Source organism: Gavialis gangeticus, unplaced genomic scaffold (genome assembly GCF_001723915.1).
Source record: "Gavialis gangeticus isolate Ggan-Ray unplaced genomic scaffold, GavGan_comp1, whole genome shotgun sequence".
NCBI classification, from domain to species: domain Eukaryota; kingdom Metazoa; phylum Chordata; order Crocodylia; family Gavialidae; genus Gavialis; species Gavialis gangeticus.
Window position 1 is genome coordinate 50,778,792 of NW_017729004.1, and position 19,209 is coordinate 50,798,000.

The window sequence follows — 19,209 nt, forward strand, 5'->3', positions numbered from 1 at the left end:
CCTGGCAGTTTTTAAGAGTCAAACACTTTTGATAACTGGTGATGTTTCTGGTAGCTTTGCCTGCTGGTATGGGCAACTGGTGCCTCCCGAGTCTAGGGGCACCAGATCACCGACTGGGGGAGGCGGGGTCCCTTAGTGGCTGATCGCCAAGCCCAAAATCACCGGCGGTGAAACCAGAAGTGCACTTCCACCGTCACTTCCAGTTTTGCAGCTGGCATTTCGGGGGGGGTACACGGCCAATCTCAGGGGGTGCATGTGCACCCATGTGCACCTCCTATGCATCGCCAGTGGGTATCAGCCTGTGTAACTGAGACTTAACCATGGGCAAATAGCTCTCAGACCCAGTTGCAGTTCCACAAAAGCTTGACAACTGTTTGGAAAAGGCCCACAGAAGTCATAATTTTGCTGTCTGAAAAAGGCAGCAGAAACAAGTATTGACATTTCAGGACATAGCAATGTTGTACCTTGGGGAAACTTTGTATCTAGTTTTAAAAGCAATTCAGCTAAAACAATTTGGCTTCTTTAAACCATCCCCAATCCCCAAAAATGGTACAGACAACAGTTCCAACCAGGTTTAAAACCAGATAGAACAAGTCCTGACTGCCCCCAGTTAGAAAAGGAAGAGGAAGAATAGGGGCAATAAAAAAAAGAGGGAGTTGACAGGCCTGGCCCTTGGAAAGGGAGTACTGGCAACTCAGGAGTCTGATATAAATCCAGTTGTTAACATTTTTAATGTTGGTTTGAGTTACAGGAGCATAAAAATCAGAACAGCAAACTAATTTCCTTCTGTTTGTTTCTACATTCCTCTGACTTAAAAATGAAGTTTTTAAATAAGAATCAAACCTAACATGAGGCCTTAAGACCTTATCTATTCCAGCTTTAGCATGCAGAGTCTATTTTTTACAACCAAGTTACAAATCCTTGTAAATAGGCCTGATCAACCTTTAAGTACAGAGGTGCTAACAGATAACCATATAATAAGTAAGGCTGTAATACAGTTAGTGCTAGTATATCACACTATAATAGTACATGGATTCCTGCTCATTGTCTGTATAGACAACATATGTATTTTATGTTAGGGAATACAGTCTGGTGCATATTCAAACTGTCAGTTTATAATCTGTTTTTCTTATAAGATTATCTTAATACTTAGTGTTTTATATAGATTTTAGTACTTTCCTTTTTTAACTATTGCACAAATGCAAATGTTCTTGTTTTCAAAATAGCAAATTATTACAGAATTTTTAATCTGATGGAGAAAATCCTATTTCCAACTTGACCTGTTCTCAGAAACGTTTTGGGTGTGATGCATATGAATTGGCTCTGCCAGCTTTGTTTTGCGCTTGTGTTTATCTTGTAAGTTGCCATATAAAAGGAGTTCTGTCTCTTAATTGCTGATGCCACCCACTGCTAGTAAAACATTCACAGTGACAAGGACTATTTTGTTTCACCATTACGGGTGTGGCTACTGTTGGCCTAAGTCATCATGTGACATTACATCATTGTCTTTGCTGCCTGAGACCCTTCTAATCTTCCACTAGGTTGTAGTCATGAGATTTTGACAAACACCAAAATGAAACACTGCACATTTTAACACCTTAGTTTTGAGTGTGATATTTTTGTCATAAATATTACAGGCATTAGGCTGTTCAAGTGAATGATCTGGCTTTCCTGTAGCTAAACAAAATATTGCTTTTTATAAAATACAGCCATTGTAATTTGGGGTTCTAAATTCATGCACATTTTTATTAACATCATAGTATCCACTTCTATGAGAGTATTTAATACAAATGCCTGTGGTTTTCAATGTTACTAACATTGTAACATCAGTAAAGTGACTTTCAATGAAAAAGACTGTTGTGTGCATTTATTTTTGCAATTTTTTTGTTATGGTTAACACTAGTACAACCTGCTTTAACAGGCCTCTTAAATAGGGGTGCTGAGGGCAGTGGTTCCTAATTGATAGCAGTGGAATGCAGATATGCTTCTTCAGCATTCCAGATGCACCTTGGCAAATGATAGCGCAAACTTCCCACATAGTAACCTCCTGCTATGCCTTGTCCTCCTTACAGAGGAAGTATCTGCAGTGATGACTCAGTTTCTCTTTCCAGCCAGGAAGCAGCTAACCAGAAAAACATGAATGTGACAGAACATTTCCCTTCTAAAACCCAGAACTAATCAAAACAGAAGCAGCACTTTTCCTAATCTGATCTCTACTGAGATCTCTAGTGAACCTTCTACGACATAGAGTTGTGCTCTCTCCGAAATTTTCTCCCAGCATGCCTTTTGGGGTTTGAATCTTTAAGTTTGGCAGAGACAGAACCGCAGTTTTAAAGCAGTCATTTTGTACCTGACAGCTGCTTGCTGTCTCTCCCATTCTATACTGGTAGGTAATCCTTAACTCTGGTTTGTTTTTTCCTATGTGTTCTTAAGTGGAGGTACATTTTGTACATCCAAATAACCATCCTATGGCAATAAGGTTTAATTGCTATCTTAGGCCTAATTAAAAAAAAAAAAATCCAGCCAAATCTTTTTTGCATCTTGAGATCAGAGAGTTTGAACTGGAGTGTCTGTACTAAAATTTTCAGAGACTGGTTTAAGAAGAAGAAGAAGCTGGGGGAATTTTATTCCTATAGCATGCTGGTAAACCACTTTTATTATGAATACATAATAATGATATTAAGTCATAAAATTAACAATAAAAATAGGATTTTCTTTAGCTATGTGTATTTAAGAGACTGATAAACAAAACAAAATTATTTTAAACTACCAAAGCAAAGGCAAGTCCCTTAATGTTTTATTAACTTGATTCCCTTGGATGCTGAGGATTTCATTTTATAGATATGGTTGCATAGCATTTTCAACAAATTATCTAGGAATAAGATGCGTCCCCATCTTCATTTACTACAAGAACGTGAAATTTCAGTAAGTATTAACTCTTGGTATTAGGCATGCCCAGCGGCAACGCGTAGGGGGTGCACTTGGGTGCACACGCACCCCGTAAGTGTGGCGATGAACCTCATGCAAAAAGGCAGGCGCTTGTCAAGGCCCCTCCCCCATCACCACCAACAGTGTCGGCGGCGTCTGCAGGAGCTCCACTGCTCTCCCGCCGCTGCCGTGCCCCCCCAGCCGCTGGGGGCACAGGTCCTTCATGGGCATGCTGCTGTCTTCAACTGAATGCAGAGCTAGACTACTTAAGCTACTGAGTCACAAGTTGGCTCTTTGAAAGGTATATTGAGCAAAAAAACTTGTGGGCTCATGCTTTCTTTTTACAGTATTTTTTTTTAACATAAAAGCTAGTCTACACTCATATCAGAACTAAGGCAATGGAATGAAGTCTGGGAAGAAAAGGAGAATTTCTGCTTTTTGTTTGTAAAATTACATACTTCTTGGCTTGGCTGCTCCAAAAATAACATTTTATATCATGAGCCTTATTCTCAAATGACTATGCAAACATCAATCCTTCCACTGAAAAAGTGCTCATTTTGTAGTTGGCAAAATAAGTATGTTGTATTAAACTATCTGCACAATAATTATTATAACACATTAAGTAAGCTTTTTTCATACAACTCCATATAACAGTAGTCAAAATGCACAGTGAAATTGAAATTTTAAATCAGACTTTTATTTTTCAGGCATAATTTTGCACCTACAGGTAGTTGTATTTGTACCTGTCTTATAGAGTAAGCTAGCAACATAAATTACGTGAAATGTTGTACCACAACATATTGAGGCCCCAAAAGTCCAGACTGAGATGTCTAATATGCTATATTCATCTTTTGGGGATGGGGGCTCATCTTCAGCACATGCAATTTCTCCCTTTCCTGTAGTCATAAGTATTGTTGTGCCAGGAAAAAGATAATTCAAAGGGAAAAGGTAATAGCGTGTGGTGGTGGTAGGGTTTTGGGGAGGTGGTTTGAAGTCTCTGCATTTGGTAGCATGATCAAAACAGGATAAAGAGGAAGCTCTGACCCTTGTACAAAGAACCTGAAGAAAAGCCCACTGAAGTCAAGGAAAAGATTTCTACTGAGACTTAATTGGTCTTGAATCAGGCAGTCATTTTTATAGATTTTGTCACACCAACATGGATGTCCTCTTTGGATCCTATTGGACTAAAATAAATTTACTTTAAAAATGTTGCTTATAAGAAAGGTTGTATTTGGTGCCTAACTCATTGTGTTGTAAACAGACCCGGTTTAATATAATCATCAGGGGTAGAATTCTATTTCCCTCTGAGTGTCCAAATGGTCATTTGCTATCAGCATGGGTGGTGTTTTTGGCACTTGCACACTGGTTGTGATTATTACCCCCGTACTGTAGATACAAGAGTATGCATGTAGACTAAGCATGTTCAGTCAGCTATGCAGTGGCTGGGCATGGGCATGTACAACTATTCTGGATGTACAAGTTAGGGAAATGTAGCTAAATAGAAATCTGGAGAGGAGGAGGTAAGGACCCTCCCATATCTCAGTCCCACTGGCTGAGTTGGCTAGGTCATTTGTCCAGGAAGTGGGAGGTCTAGGCTCTAGGGTTCCAACCTCCACTTCCTCAACCCAGAAGGGGATTTGAATCCATCTCCATGACTTCCCAACACAATGTTTTAACCACAAAGCTAGTAGGGTTTCCAGCAAATGGAACATTAAATTAATCAAACTGTGAAATAATAAAAGTTCAAATAAAATATTCAGCATTAGTAGTACTGAGATGAACCAAGTTTCTGAGAATGTTAAACGTGGTAAAAGGAACCCTAGAAATGGAACAGCATTACAGTATAAGCTTCAAAGGAAAGATCAAGGTGAATCAAGATTAGTAACCTATTTTCTGGTGCAGGGGAAAAGACAAGGAGCAATAACCCTAAATTGGATAGTGCCTAACCACAGGGCTAGGCACTATGCAGTCCTCTCTCCTGCATATCTTTGAAGTTGGGCCCCTGGGCAGCCAAAACAAGGAAATACATAGGACTAGAAGGAATAGAGCAAGTTAGAGGGTATGTAGCTCAGTGAAATAGCTGCCAGCCTGGAAGGGAAGAAAGTCCTTGGTTCCAGTGTGGACTCTAGCTCCCAATGGAGCAAACTTCCTCATTGTACTGTTCTCCATCCAGTGACCATTAAATGCAGTGGGCCAGTGGCTCAGTTTCAGGAGGAGGGGGGAGCTGATTATAGTCTTTTTGCTTTCAAAGTTTGGGATTGAAAGTATAGAGTGTAAACTGATTTCTAGGATGCTGTCTTCGTGTGTAGAGAACAACAGCACTGGTTTACAAGGTAGCACAAATTGAAGAGTCTTCTTACAATAGCAAGGGCAACCCATTACAAGATTGCACTGAAGGAAAAGATTAAATTCTTGTTTGAATAGCCTCTACACATTCCCACTTAGGGGAAGTGCCAACAGCACAGCTTGTAGGCTGAAGCAGAGTGAAGAGAGTCCATCTTGAAAACTTGGGTTAGAAATACATTTCCCCACACTTCCTCTTAATACACAAGATAAATATTGCACTCAGAGTTAATTCTTCAGTTTATACATCTGTTCTCTGTAATATTATCAACAGCAACAAAATACTACCATGGGCCATCTATTTGTTTCCATTTAAAACCAACTTAAGACAAGTAGCACTCCAAGAACAGTTTTTAGTAGATCACGAGGGGGAATTAAACACTGTCACAAAAACTTTAAAACTCTACATAATTTGATTATACATAGAAGTGACTTAACAAGTATATGCAAAATTTAAAAAAAATCTTTAATCAAGTCACGAGCTCAGTGTGAGAGCAGACAATACATTGTTAACTTGTGCTCATTATCAAAACAAACAAATCAAGTATATAAAGCACAATCTTATATAAAATATGCAAATACCAATATTTAGTTACAAGCCATGGTAGTTTTTGGTGCAGAGCAAAACACACACTGGAATGCGAATCAAGCTTCTCTTCATCTTTCTTCCTCTTGATTCAGATGCTCATAACGCACTGTATGAACTGAAAGAAATAGGCATCCATGTTAAAGCACCATGGAACATGACTATTCCTTTTTGTTACTGAAATACTCTTCAAATACACCTAGTGCCCTCAGCAACATTTTCTACAAAATGTCTTCTGTCAAACAGTGACTAGACTTTTTTTCCTTCTGTGCCTATTTATGGGCAGCAGAGACAAAAGATAAAGGGTTTAAAGTCAGGTACAGGAAGTGGTGGGATAGCTTTTGACAAATTCGAAGACAGGGGCCAGATTAAACTATTACTTGAGAGGGTGAGCTAGGAAGCTTTCTGTACACGCTGGCCAGTCTAAGTAGCATGTACACACCTTATGATTCTCCATAAAATTTGGGCCTGGGAGAGAGGATGGAACAGCACAGAGTAATTCTTGGCTCTCAGCCAGAACTGCTACAGTATATGGAGAGATCACTTCACTAGGTTCCAAACCTACTTTCCTTTTATAATTTTATCCAGTTTAAGTAAACAGATGATGCACTTACGTCATCATACTGGAAATTCACAAAGCCTTGCTGAGCTGCATCCCTTCTTCGAAAACTCTCTGCAAAAATACACAGGAAAAAACTACATTAATGCCTTGTGGGCACAAGAAGTGCTATTTCATCCAAATAGTCAGGAACTTAAAATTAGTAATTTATTTTTATAATAATATACCACTTGCAATGGGATGATCTCCTAGAGTTTACTTAATGTCTAAAATTATCACTTGCTTTGTGCAAGGTTTTTCCTTTACTTGCTTCCCCTTCCCCTCCAAAGGTTTGCGTCTCCTTTCAGTGACGGTCTAGGAGCTGATTTTGTGGAGTCAGTAGGTTTCTTGCTGATGTTGCAGGCAGTCAGCAGTTTGCTGCTATCAGTAGGTCTCTTTCTGGCATGGCAGGAGGCATAATGCTGGGGCAGGGCATAAAATTCCTCTAATCCCAATCTTATCAGCATTTTAATATCTGCTGGAGACCTAACGATTTAGCTAACAAATAGAATCTCTAGTATTATGTCAACACTATATTTATATGCCACAGTATAAAAACTGGTTCTTCTGATGCACTTAAGACCATGAGAAGTAGATAAATGAGAGAATTTTAAAAATTCACCCATTTTATGGTACCAGTTTTGTCTGAAAATAGCTAGTGCTAAAGAAAAATCCAGGTCTTGGGATTAAAAGGTTAAATACTGCAATTTAATCAGATTTCATGATGTAAAAATACATTACCAAACGCCAATAACCAGGCCATACTCAAACGTACCAGTGAGAGCTCTGAGTTTTACACAGCAGGCAATGTAATCATCAAAAGTAATCTTCCCATGGGTGCTGTATCGTTTTACAATTGCAGCGACTGCCTGTGGGCTCAGCCTAAATCCTATTTGAAGGGGAGAGAAAATTCACAGTGAAATGACAGTCAGGTTAGAGAGGTCCATGGCAATCCTCAATGGGAGATATGTTCCAGGCCAATTAATGCAAAACACTTTGTTGGGAAATCCCACCAACAAGCTAATGTCTTAATACTAAGAGAGAAAACTTCACCTGACAGCAATGGGGAAATTTCATAACTTACCCATATTTGTCAAGGCTTTCTCCAGCTCTTGACGATCTACTGAGCCACTTCTGTCGTTGTCAAAACCCATGAAGTGTTGTCTCCACCCATTCAGCACAGCCCAGAGCTCTTTAAATTCATTGAATCCCATTGTGCCAGACATATCCCTCTGAATGAAGGCTAAGGAAAATGCCATTTAATTTCCAAAAACAAGTGCCAAGTATGTCATAGTGGGGAAATTACAGACATAACTAGCCTTGTTAGTCTGAAGTCAAGTAGAAGGCAGGGTAGATTTGCACCTTTTAGAGTAGGGGTGGACAAAATATGGTTTGTGGGCTAGATCTGGCTCATGGCTGCCCCTGTGGCACTCTGCATGGGGCTGAGCCCTGTCCGCTCCTGCCTGAGGCAGCCTGCACTGCACTCCCACCCACCTCAGCCCTGGCCAGTGCGCACAGCTTCTTGGCTGGGCTGCTCCTAGTGCTGCTACAGCTACACAGGTACTGCTCAGCTCCCCCTGCCTCTGGTGGTTCCTCCTCTTCCTCCTACCACACTGCTCTGGCAGCAGATAACATGGGGAAGCCATGGGAATATGTGCCAGGCACTACATGCTCAGTCAGGCAGGGGGAAATCTGCAGCTGGGAAGCTCCTGCCTTAGTGTGCGGGGCTCCAGCTCCAGCTTTCCACCCACTTGGCCATTTGCAGGTGGCTGCTCATTGCACTGGGTGGGCAGCCCTATTGTGTAGGGGAAAACTTCAAACTGCATTAAAAATTGTGGGAACTTTTTCTTTGAGTAGCTCTAGAACCCCATCCTCTGGAGCAAGGGTTGGCCTTTGTAACAGGATCTTTGTCCCCATTGAAAACTACACAAATTTGACACATATTCAGTGCAGATTTCTTTTAAGGATTTCAGCTGATATCATCATACATTTCCCTGTTTGCTATGTGTATCTGACCAGATTGCACATCCCTAGAAAGCAGCTGAGCGTGAGCTCACCCAGGGCTGCTATGCAGGGCTTACAAAGATGCTGTAAGTTGCTAAAGCCTGTCCTCACTAAGCCCAAGCTTCTCTTGGGTCTCTAAAAAGACTGGGGCAATGCCATCTCCAAGAACAAGCAGGTATGTTCAGGGGTCAAATCTCCTTTGCCTGAAATGGTTCTCTCACTCCATGACAGGGTCAGACATTGGAACAACAAGAAAGGTATCTTTCTTTTTCAGCTATTCTCAATTAGAACTACTCCCCAGTAGAGGAGATGGGCTGGAAGAGATTAAGCTTAGAGGGAATGAGTAGAAGACTTTTTCCGAGTAGAGTATACTTCTACACAAACCCAAGATTCCTGAGAAATAATAACCCCATTCTTGGAAAACCTGTGAAATGCACATAAAGCATTTTTTCATACTTCTCTAGTGTGTGCCTACAGAAGATAACAGCAGATAGCATACTATTATTTACTCCCTTAGGAACAGTTTGAATGGGAGATCTAAAGATTTTAGCTCCATTACTGATTAATGTGAACGTTAATAAGATACCATGTAATGGAGGCTCTTTTCAGTTTCGTTCTTTAAAAGGCTAGGAAATCATACACAAACATTAATTAAAAATCACTGTTCTTGATAAGCAGCATCCTGGTCATTAAATATACATTATACTTCAAAACATTAAGATTTCAATGTCAAGCACTGCAAAAATAGAGAAATTCCAGAATTCATGGTTTGCATAACTTTGCCTCCCCGATCTTTAATTACATGCTACCTGCCGCCCCTATACCCCTTCCAACCTCATTTAGCATACAAGATGAGCAATGTTCACTTAATGAATAATTCAGTATTTTGAATTCTCCTTGTTCAGCATACAACTGTACCTTACATTGTATACCATTTCAACTCTGCTCTCTGGACAGAATTACTAACTCTGAAACTCCTTGCTGAGATGCCAGAATGTTTCACAAATCTTAATGTATCTTTACAACTCCTTAGTGAGAGATGGTTATGATATTAAATCACACTTTCTGTGTCTCAGTTTCCTATCTGTAAAGTATAAAGGCAAAAATATGCACAGAATTTAAGTCTGCACTGAAAAAATTTGCACTGAGTATCAGTCTGATATACAGGACCTGACTTCTTAACATGTTTATTATTGTACAGCATGTTGTATTTAAAGCACTTCAGTTGCAGCTGTTGATGTTGGGCATTTCTGCAAATTGGACCTCAGAGCCAAAAGCTGAATACCCGCAAAATAATCAGTGTTCTCAGGGACAATCTACGAGAAGCTTGGTTTAAAAGGTGCTTTGTGACACACAGCAATTCAGCAGAAGATGAGGGATAGAATTCAGTTTTCAAGGACAGCATCTAATTGTCTTCATCATGAGACTCTCTTCTCTTGTAATTCCATTCCTTACCTGTTCCTCATCTTGCTTTTTCTGCAACAAATGAGGGAAGGGTCCTGTAGAAAACAGGCTCATTTACTACACAACCCTGAGTCATCCCCAGAGCAGATCCATCCTCAGCACTGAATAAGACTCAGATTTTGGGGGGCGAATATTATGTAATTAAATATGATAACAAAGATCTTTAATTACATGCAGAAAGGGGGCAAATGCTATCTTGATTCTGGCATTTCCTAATCTGTGTCCTTACCTCTTTCTTTTAATGTAATTTCAATGTAATTTTGTATAAATATGTATACTGTGTAAATGTATTTGCTAAAAGGAGTAAGACAAAGGATACATCCAACATTGAGACCATGAGCCTGCAAGTCTCTAAGTTGAAAGCTGTTTAAATTAAAAGAGGAAAAAAAGATCAGCAGTAAATATTAATTCCTGATTTCTCAGCTGTGTTTCATAATATGTACATGCAATAAGACACTGATCCACTGGAGAGCTGCTGTACTTAGCCATTCCATTATCTGATTCAAACAAACAACCTCTGCTCGCAAGACAAATGAAAATGCTAACACACTGTACTGCCTGTTATCTCTTAAATTACAAATTGCGGCTGAGATGGACCAAACTCCTCTTACGTCAAACAAATCTTGTCACTAGGCTAGTCTGGTACATAAATAATATTAGATTTACAATTTACATTCTAATGGAAATGGAGTTGACATATACAAGGAATGATTTGGCCTATAGAATGTTTATTACCAGTGATGACTCAAGAAGCAGAAAACAGCTTAATTTTTTCAGATCCCAAACTTCCTTGATACCAAAATTCTCTCTTTTTAAACTGAAAAAGTTTGGTCTGGCATCACCCAGAGGAAAGCAAAAACACATCATACCACTTATAGAGTAACTTCTCAGAAAAGGGAGATGTTAAAAACACAAATCTTTTGAAGTTGTTGATTTTATGGACTTCTTTGTTCTGAAAGCCAAATTTGATCTTGATTATTAGTGTCTAAAGAGGGCACCAAGCCAGATCTGCAGTCTGATTTGCATTCATCAGTTCAAATTCCTTTACGGCTTTGGGTGCCAGTTAAACTATAACTGAGGTATACTATGTTTCCCCATTGTAACAGTCTACTAAGTAAACATTGGGGTCCATTCAACTAATGATATGTTATCTTCTATTGAATTAACCTTCCTGTATTGGTACTGACATACAGTTAAAAGCCAGAATTATAAAGGATAATGTGCTATATCATAAAATCTGTGTGGGGAAGCAGTTCTCAGAAAAACCCTGAATTACTAAATGACTGACCAGATTAAATGACAATTGTGAAATAAATCCTTTAACATGTGACTCTTTAGAATTCAACATTTTGGGAAGTAGTAATGTGTCTGTTCTGAGAGTGAACTGCAGCCTTATTTCTATCTGAAGCACAAATATTCTCTCTGGCAAGTGAGGAATCTAGTCCTGAGTTCTGGGGTAGAATAAGAAAAACTACTGAAAAAGTTCTTGAATTCATCCTCTAAATCAGGGTGTTCAACTTCTGGACAGCATGGAGGCTGCACATACCATGTGTGCTCCCCAGAGTACCCTCCTCAACCATGTGAGCATCCCCACTTCTTCCCAGTTATGTGGGCAGTGCAAGCAACCCAGCTCTACCCTGCCACACAGGCAGCACAGGCAGCCTGGCTCTCTTCCACAGCCTCCTCTTGACCAGGCATACAGCACTTTATAAAGCTTTGACCGCCTTATAGCTGTGCACATGGCACAAGCAAGCAAGCTGGCTTTCCTCTGGCCATACACACAGTGTGAGCAGCCCAACCCTCCCCTGCCACATGGGCAGTGTAACCACCCAGGCTCTTTCCTCACTGCATGGCAAGTGTGACCCACCCAACCCCCCTCCAATGCATGCCTCCCTCCTGGCTCGATGCATAACCCTAGCAAACTGATTCCTCTCTTGCCATGCAGGTAGCCTGGATCTTCCCCCACTGAGTATGCAGTGCCCTCCTGCTGCCCAGTCCTGCTACTGTCCCAGGAGCAGGGGGCAGGAAGTAGAACCCAGAGGAGGAAGGAGCCTGGAGATCCTCGTTGCTGCTGAAGCAGCAGGAGTGATAGGGGGAACAGCAGTTGTATAGGAGCCCAGGGGCTGCATTTTAATCCCTTTTGGGCTATATGTGATCTGCAGGTCTCCAGTTGGACAGCCCTGCTCCAGAAACTCGAAGGAACATAGGCTTTGGGTACACAAATGGGAACCCAAGGATGCAAAAGACTTTATACCTTCTCAAGACTAGTTCTCAAGAGGATTTTATCCTGACTTCTAATGCGACATGCTAGACAAATCTTGAACATGGGTGTCCACAATTCCTGGTCCAACTTAAATTGTAGATAACTATGCAATGGAATAGTATATATATATGTATACTAACTTACTTGCTTGAGTAACAAAAAAACTGCCCAAATTTTGCAAAACACTAGTAGTTCATCTCTGCCAGTAAGAAATAAGTTGGAGCCAAAGGCTGCTGACAGACGTGGAAACCAAAACACCAAAACAAAACCAAAACAGTTTTGTGCGTTCATTCAACCCGGCTCCACAACGTCTGTATAGGTCACATGCTTCAGTGGAGGTTTTGGCACTTTTTCCTACAGCTGAGCCAATCAGCTATTTGATAAAAGTGCCAAAAAAATACTGCTGAAGCGCCTGATCTATAGAGACATTGGGCAATGGGGTCAAACTAATGCAATGCCTCTTCTGGGCACACACTGGGCTCAGTGCAGCGCAATTTAAAGTATAGTGCCAAAAAGCAACCAGGACTTGTGGTAGAGGTGATATCTTTTCTTTTATTAGACCAACTAGGTTTTTGCCAAAAAAAAAAAATCTTTAATTGCAAACTTTCGGGCACAAACTCCCTTCATCAGGCATTGGAGAAAAGATTGTAAAAGTTCTCCCGAGTAAAATGAAAGTTCATATTTCATAGGACAGTTGAAGGTGGTAAAATCTCCTATTTGGAAAAGTTAATTTTATATGCAGGTTAGGCTCAGAAGTTGGAATAGTCTGTTTACCTCAAAGTTGTTTGTTGGTAAAGCGACAGGTATTTTTTGGTTTTTTTAATGGCCTGTAGGGGGCCAAAACATCTCCGAAGCATCATCCAATTCATGATGTGTCTAAGTCCAAGGATATGACCCTAACCTGGAACAACCAGTTTCTAGGTATAAGTTCTTGCAGCAAAATGCATTTGTCTCCAGAGTGGAATGTATACAGAAATTTAAACTTACATTTACATTTGAAAATAGGCTAAACAAGGCAAAAAATCCTTCTTGTCAAGTGAACCCAAGAACTATGCACAAAACACAGTTGTCAACTTTCTTGTGACTGATAATGTTTAAAAAACCAAGCATAGATTAGTTTCATTGACCACTTACGTTTATATCCTCCAGCAATGCCTGACTGGGTCAGGCATCTCTGCAGCTCATCAGCATCTATTTGACCATCCTTTTAGAAACAAAAAAAGACATCAGTTAATTTAATTTCTTTCCAGTGTTCTATCCCATGGTATTAAACTACTAATTACCTCTGCAGAAGATGATTTTGTATCTCTGATACCTAGCAAAGCCACCTTTTTTATAACCTGCCTCTCTGTTGAGGAGGGGTTCTTTCTTGCACTTCAATATGCCACATATTCTACCTGTGTAAATCTACAGGTAGTAGATCTTAAACTGTATCTTATCTTAAACTGTAGTAGGATCAGTAGTCTAGATCTAAACCCAAGAATATTATTTTTTGCTACATAACACTATTGGTAACATCTGCTTAGGAGAAACAGGAAGATGTTTTCATACACATCAAGATCCAAGGGCACAGAAATTTAGGTGTGCAACTTTAAGCAAAAGTCCGGCTACCCCAATGTACTAGTTTCAACCTAATAGGCCTTAAATTCATTTTTTTTAAGTTTCTACAAGCAGCAACCATAAAAAACAGATTGGCAATTGTCAAAAAAGTTGGTTTGGAGCACTTAATTGTTAATAAATTAAACCAGAAATAAATATATTTTAAAAGAATAAATTGAGAGGAAAGTTATCTGCTCAGTAAGGAACTTTACATCCTTCTAAAGTATCCTTCTTAAATCAGCCAGAAATCATGAACTGCCAATGTATATTTATATGCAAATAGGTACGACTTATTCAAACACACAAGGTCCAGAAACAAGATTTAGCTTATATTTGAAACTTATCTAATTTACCCAACTTCAGATTTTTCTTCTGTAGCTTTTATTTAAACTTCATAAAACTAAGACTTGCTGCTGAAAGGGAGTGATAAATGAGATCCTCTCTCAAATAGTTCTCTGGATATCACAATTACAGTATTTCTACGAAGGAAGTGGAGGGAAACACATATAAGGTGGTTCCCTATCATTGCCAGACTAGATCTTACAAATTAAGGTATTTTCCTTATTTTTATTTTTAGTTGATATTCAACAAAAGGCAAGAGCATCTTGATTCCCTATGTCACATCAGTGCTCAGTCTATATCTATCAGCATCCTGGTTTTCAGCCTATCATTTTCAGCTGTACTGTCCTGCATACACTACCTTTTTATTGTGTAAGTTGGTTAGAGATCATATGTTTAAACAAACTCTAGTACAGGATTCAAAGTGTTAAACTGATTTAGAACGAGTAGGGGATTGCTTTTATAATTTAAGATTCTTAACAATTCTGAATCAAAGTCAGTATCTTGACAAGTTGAGGATAGGAGAATGTGACTTTAAAAATTATTCAAGGCTGGAAATCAGGAAGTGTCAGGTATTAAAAGACATGTTCTACAAAACAAAACAAAACAAAACAAAACAAACTTATTGTAACTAAGGGCTTTTGTGGGCCTCAGAAATCAAAGCAGTTCCAATTGAGAGAGCGATGCAGTGCTCTGAATGAAGTTTATGATAAAAGGCTCAAGCATATTTTGTCTTAGTTATTTCAGGTCTTATTTGAAACTAGTTTTATTCCAAAAAATATACCTTAAATAAATCAGTTATTTGATATAAAGCGCAATGGCTAATATTAAAGGTGTAGAGATACATCTTAGAATTAATATCTCCCAGAAGTTGCAAATAAGACTGCCAAACCAGTTTGACTAGCCCTTTTAACTTATTGAAAAACTGGGAAGGTCTGACCTCTTAAATACTAGTAGCCACAAAGCATCTAGTATTTTTATTTTATCAGCTCCATGCCACAGTAAACTTAAAGGATTTTATGTATCTGAAGGACTGTTAATAACAGGTAAGATGCATTTCTCTCCAGCTCAGGCTGTCACATTTCTAAAGATCTCTAATTTTATTTAAATAAAGAATGGAGCCCTCACATCAGAAGAACATTTAATGAACACTTAGTAAATTGCTTCACATATTCATTTAATAACTTCACTTAATTTTTATTGCTAGATTGCATTGATCATGAATTGTCATAACTACAGTTGAGGCTCATTTGCAGCAACTCCTGGTAAGAGTGGCTATATTTCCCCTGGGAACATTTTCCATATTATCTATACACAGAACCCTGACTATAATAGCAACAGTTTCTTAGGACCAATATGACACCAGAGCATTGACCTACTGCTGCTAATAGGTATCCACTTTAAGTGTTGTGTAGATTTTAAGATGAAGTTACTGCAAAAAATATATTATGGCTTTGCTTTGTCACTGGGGAATAGGAGGGGCAATTTGATGTTATACCTCTAATACTGTATGAATCATTTTTTGCAAATAGCAAACTGATGGGTTGTAAGGAAGCTCATGTCTGAACTGAGCCAAAGGGAACTCAAATACGATACTGAGTGCTTGACTTCTTTCCCTATTTTGTCCTCACATAGTTACACTATTACTAGTTAGTTCTCCTATAGTACTTCACATGCTTTATTTATTAGGACTGCTAAGATTTTACTTCTGCTATATATGTATTTTTTTTAATGACCTGGGTACACAGAAACATTCGTACATGTTCTGGCATATATGCCAGTACTACAAACAACAATGTAAAAGAATTAACCTAGTAAGAAAATAAGTGTTTTGTCTTGTATTATAATTGCAAGTGAATGGTTTTGAAAGAAATACCCTACCTGTCCAGCTACTGCAGCAAAATAACCGTACAAAGGATCTTGAGCCTGTCCAGGGAATGCTGGTCCTCCTGGAGCTCCTCCATACTTATTAAAAACAACAAAAAACAAAGTAAAACTAATGCTTCAATTAGCCTTTACAGTAATTACAGAAAGACTTATAATGCTTATGCTTCAGAATCCACCAAGTGTCACTTTTCTATAGACAATTTGTCAAAATGTGCAATTGCTTTAGAAGACAGCATGTCACTTTAGCTTGTGTACTTGCTATACTATGTGGAGTCCTACATGATACTTGCACTTGGGACTGTCTCATGTCCCTACATTTAGATGATCCAATTTTGCTATGTAATTTGATCAATCACCAGCAAGCACAGGGGTTTTGAGGGAGAATATCTTCATGGCTCTCCACGGATTTTCTTTCCTTCCCAAAAAGAAAAATAAATCCAAATGAACAATTTGTGCAAGAAGGAAAATAACTGCATTTAACTTGGGAACAGCACTTGAGCATGCTACTGAATAAGATAATCAATTCATGTTGGAATGACAGAAGGTAAATACTGCAATAAAAAAATACAGAGACACTGTAATCTATTGTGTTAAAGTGGTGCAAGTTTATATAGCCTACTATATTGTTCTGATTACAGAAGTCAACCCCAAGTTTTCAAGTTTAATTTTCAGAAAAATGGCTTGGCACCTGTGCAAGCAATAGGATAACAGGAAGCTACTTCAAACAATCTCTCCCAGGTCTATTCAACATATTGCTCCATCAAAAGTAGTTAAAGTCAAATGCTGAAGAACTCAGAAGTATATTATCATATTACTAGCCCATAAGTCTTCCCGATTGCCAAATATCTTGAGCGCTTCTACCACTGCAAAACTATTAGGGTTTACTTTCCATGTCATATTATGAGAGGAGAGAGGTATCAGAAAGATTGCATGTTGTTTGGCTGAAATGGTACCAAAGGTTTTTGGTTATTAATCATTTGAGTTTGTAATGGAGTTTAGCTACTGCTGTGAAATGTCATATCCCTTTTTCTAGACACTCTATGAAAACACACCAAGATAATCAACCTGGTCTCACCCAAAGACCACTTAAAATGTAAACAGGTAAGAAACAAACAGTGGGAGAAGGAACTATAGTACTGACAACTTACAGCAAGTTTGTTAACATAACAACTTTGTTTGCTAAATTAAGTGGGCCATAAAACAGTTTCTCTCCTTACTTACGTTGTTAACAACAGCCAAAATTTTGTGAACATGGCGTAAGTGGTGCCTTTATCATTTACTTCTACAGGACTAACAGTGCTGGTGCTATTCGTTCAATATAAACTGCTGCCTGTATAAGCTGTGGGTGTCTGGAGTCATGGGTCTGTGGTAATGTGCTCCTTTTACTGATAGGAAAGTGAAACACAATGGTGTAAACTGACTTCCTGAGATCATTCTGAGAAAAGTAGATGGTGGAAGGCCAGGAATTTTGCAGTGGCAGCAGCAGCACCGCTGTCCCACAGTGTGCCTAGTGCCACTCAGTGCCTCACAGCCGCAGCACTGCACCCAGTGCCCTCGCCACATGCTCCTTCACTGCCAACACACGCTGGCCCTGCAGTAGGCCTCAGGTCCCCCCAAATAATATTGTCTCCTGCCGCTACTGCCAGGAAATGAACCAGGATGTCTCAGTGGTGTCAGGTGACAGAACAAAGAGCAATGGTCTCAAGCTGCAGTAAGGGAGGTTTACGTTGGATATTGGGAAAAACTTCCTCACTAGGAAGAGGGTGGTAAAGCACTGGAACAGGTTGCATGGAGAAGGTGGTGGAATCTCCCTCCCTGGAGGTTTTTAAGGCCTGGCTTGACAAAGCCTTGGCTGGGATGGTCTAGCTGGGGATGGTCCTACTTTGAGCAGGGGGTTAACCTAGATGACCTCCTGAGGTCCCTTCCAACCCTGATTTTCTATGATTCAGTGTTAGGATGAGTACAACGGATCAAATAACCAGCTTGTTAAGCTGCCTAACTGTAGCTGTGGGCCGCACCAGCACAGTGGAGAAAGGTGGCCAGTCTTCCCCTTTCTACACTTAGGCTACTCCGCTCCTGGCTGAGGCAACTACCTTCTCGTAAGAGCAAGCACCAAGAAGCCTCGGTGCTGGAGGTGGAGGCAGGGGGTCAGCTTCCTTCCTGCCTGCCTAACACAACACCCAGGAGCGCCCAGGCCTGCTGGCTGCAGGGAACAAAACCACGAGCCGTGGGTCTGTGCAACAGAACCATCCTGTCCCCCGCTCTGCACCTCTGGCCTTCCCTTTGTCCCGCGAAGGTCGCCCAGATCCCTCTACACACGGGGGTGACCCCTGCTCTGGGACCACGAGGCCCGCGGTCCCCACAGGTGTCACAGCCCTCAGCCTGTCCCTGCCATGACCGCCGGGGCGTCCCCCACCCCCCGGCTAGGTGCGGGTCTCTGGGACAGGCCAGGATGGACACCCCCCCGCCCCCCCCGGGGGGGCGCAGGGCAGCTCACAGGGCACATGCGCTGTGGGGACAGTGTGACACCCACGGGCGACCCGACCCCGCGGGGCTGCAGGGAAGACCCCGCGCGCCCCCTCTTGCTCCACCGTCAGGCTCACCCCGCCCTGGTAGTAGCCGGGCTGCCCGGGATACGCCATGTCCGCCCCGTCCCTGCCGGCTCTGCTGCCCCAGCGCGGGCGAGCCCGGACCGCACCACCTCGCACCGCGACGGGGTGGGCGGTGGGAATGGGACGGCCCTGAGAAGGGCGCCTGCCGCGCAGCCTGCTTTTCGCCGAAGAATCCTTCCCGAGTCACAGGCTGGGGGAAGGGGTGATGCGGACCGCGCTGGAGCCGCCTGCCCGCAGGACAGGGCACCCCCGCAGCACAATGGTTCCGCCCGTGTGCTGGGTTTTGTTTGGGTTTTTTTTTTTTTTTTTTTTTTTTTTTTTGGACAAAAACTTTATGGAGGCGCGAGCGACGAGAACGAGCACGGCCTGGCGGCGGCCCCGGATTGGCTGAGGCTCGGCGGGACCTGCCGGAGCCTCCAGCTCATCCACCACCCCTTCCTTGTTCCGAGGACAGGGGATCTCCGCTTGCTGTCGGGGGTTGGCTGGATCCCGGATTCCGGCCTCCGCGCTGCTGAGAGACCTCGAACTGGGGAGGTTTGGGTGGCGCTGCACCACGTCGTACCGCATATAACATGCCCCGGGCACG

General features: G+C 41.1%; 1 protein-coding gene across 1 annotated transcript; it reads right to left on the reverse strand.

Annotated features, from left to right (window-relative positions):
* Positions 1-5,716: 5,716 nt before the first annotated feature.
* SRI (sorcin) lies at positions 5,717-18,806 on the reverse strand. Its single transcript, XM_019508375.1, has 8 exons — positions 18,615-18,806; positions 16,006-16,089; positions 13,321-13,390; positions 10,243-10,286; positions 7,540-7,687; positions 7,231-7,344; positions 6,472-6,530; positions 5,717-5,975 (listed from the first exon to the last, which is right to left on the reverse strand). Exons 1-8 carry the CDS (start codon positions 18,651-18,653, stop codon positions 5,949-5,951), a joined length of 585 nt encoding a protein of 194 aa, XP_019363920.1. The 5' UTR covers positions 18,654-18,806; the 3' UTR covers positions 5,717-5,948.
* Positions 18,807-19,209: the final 403 nt, after the last annotated feature.

What these genes read in the sequence shown, in the direction of transcription:
- SRI (XM_019508375.1), bottom strand. Translation starts at nt 18,653, where the DNA reads ATGGCGTATCCCGGGCAGCCCGGCTACTACCAGGGCGGG. An exon ending in CCGGCTACTACCAGGGCGGG is followed by an intron (nt 16,090 to 18,614) that starts GTGAGCCTGACG and finishes GTTTTTAATAAG; the next exon opens with TATGGAGGAGCTCCAGGAGG. An exon ending in TGAATTTCCAGTATGATGAC is followed by an intron (nt 5,976 to 6,471) that starts GTAAGTGCATCA and finishes TATTTCTTTCAG; the next exon opens with TTCATACAGTGCGTTATGAG.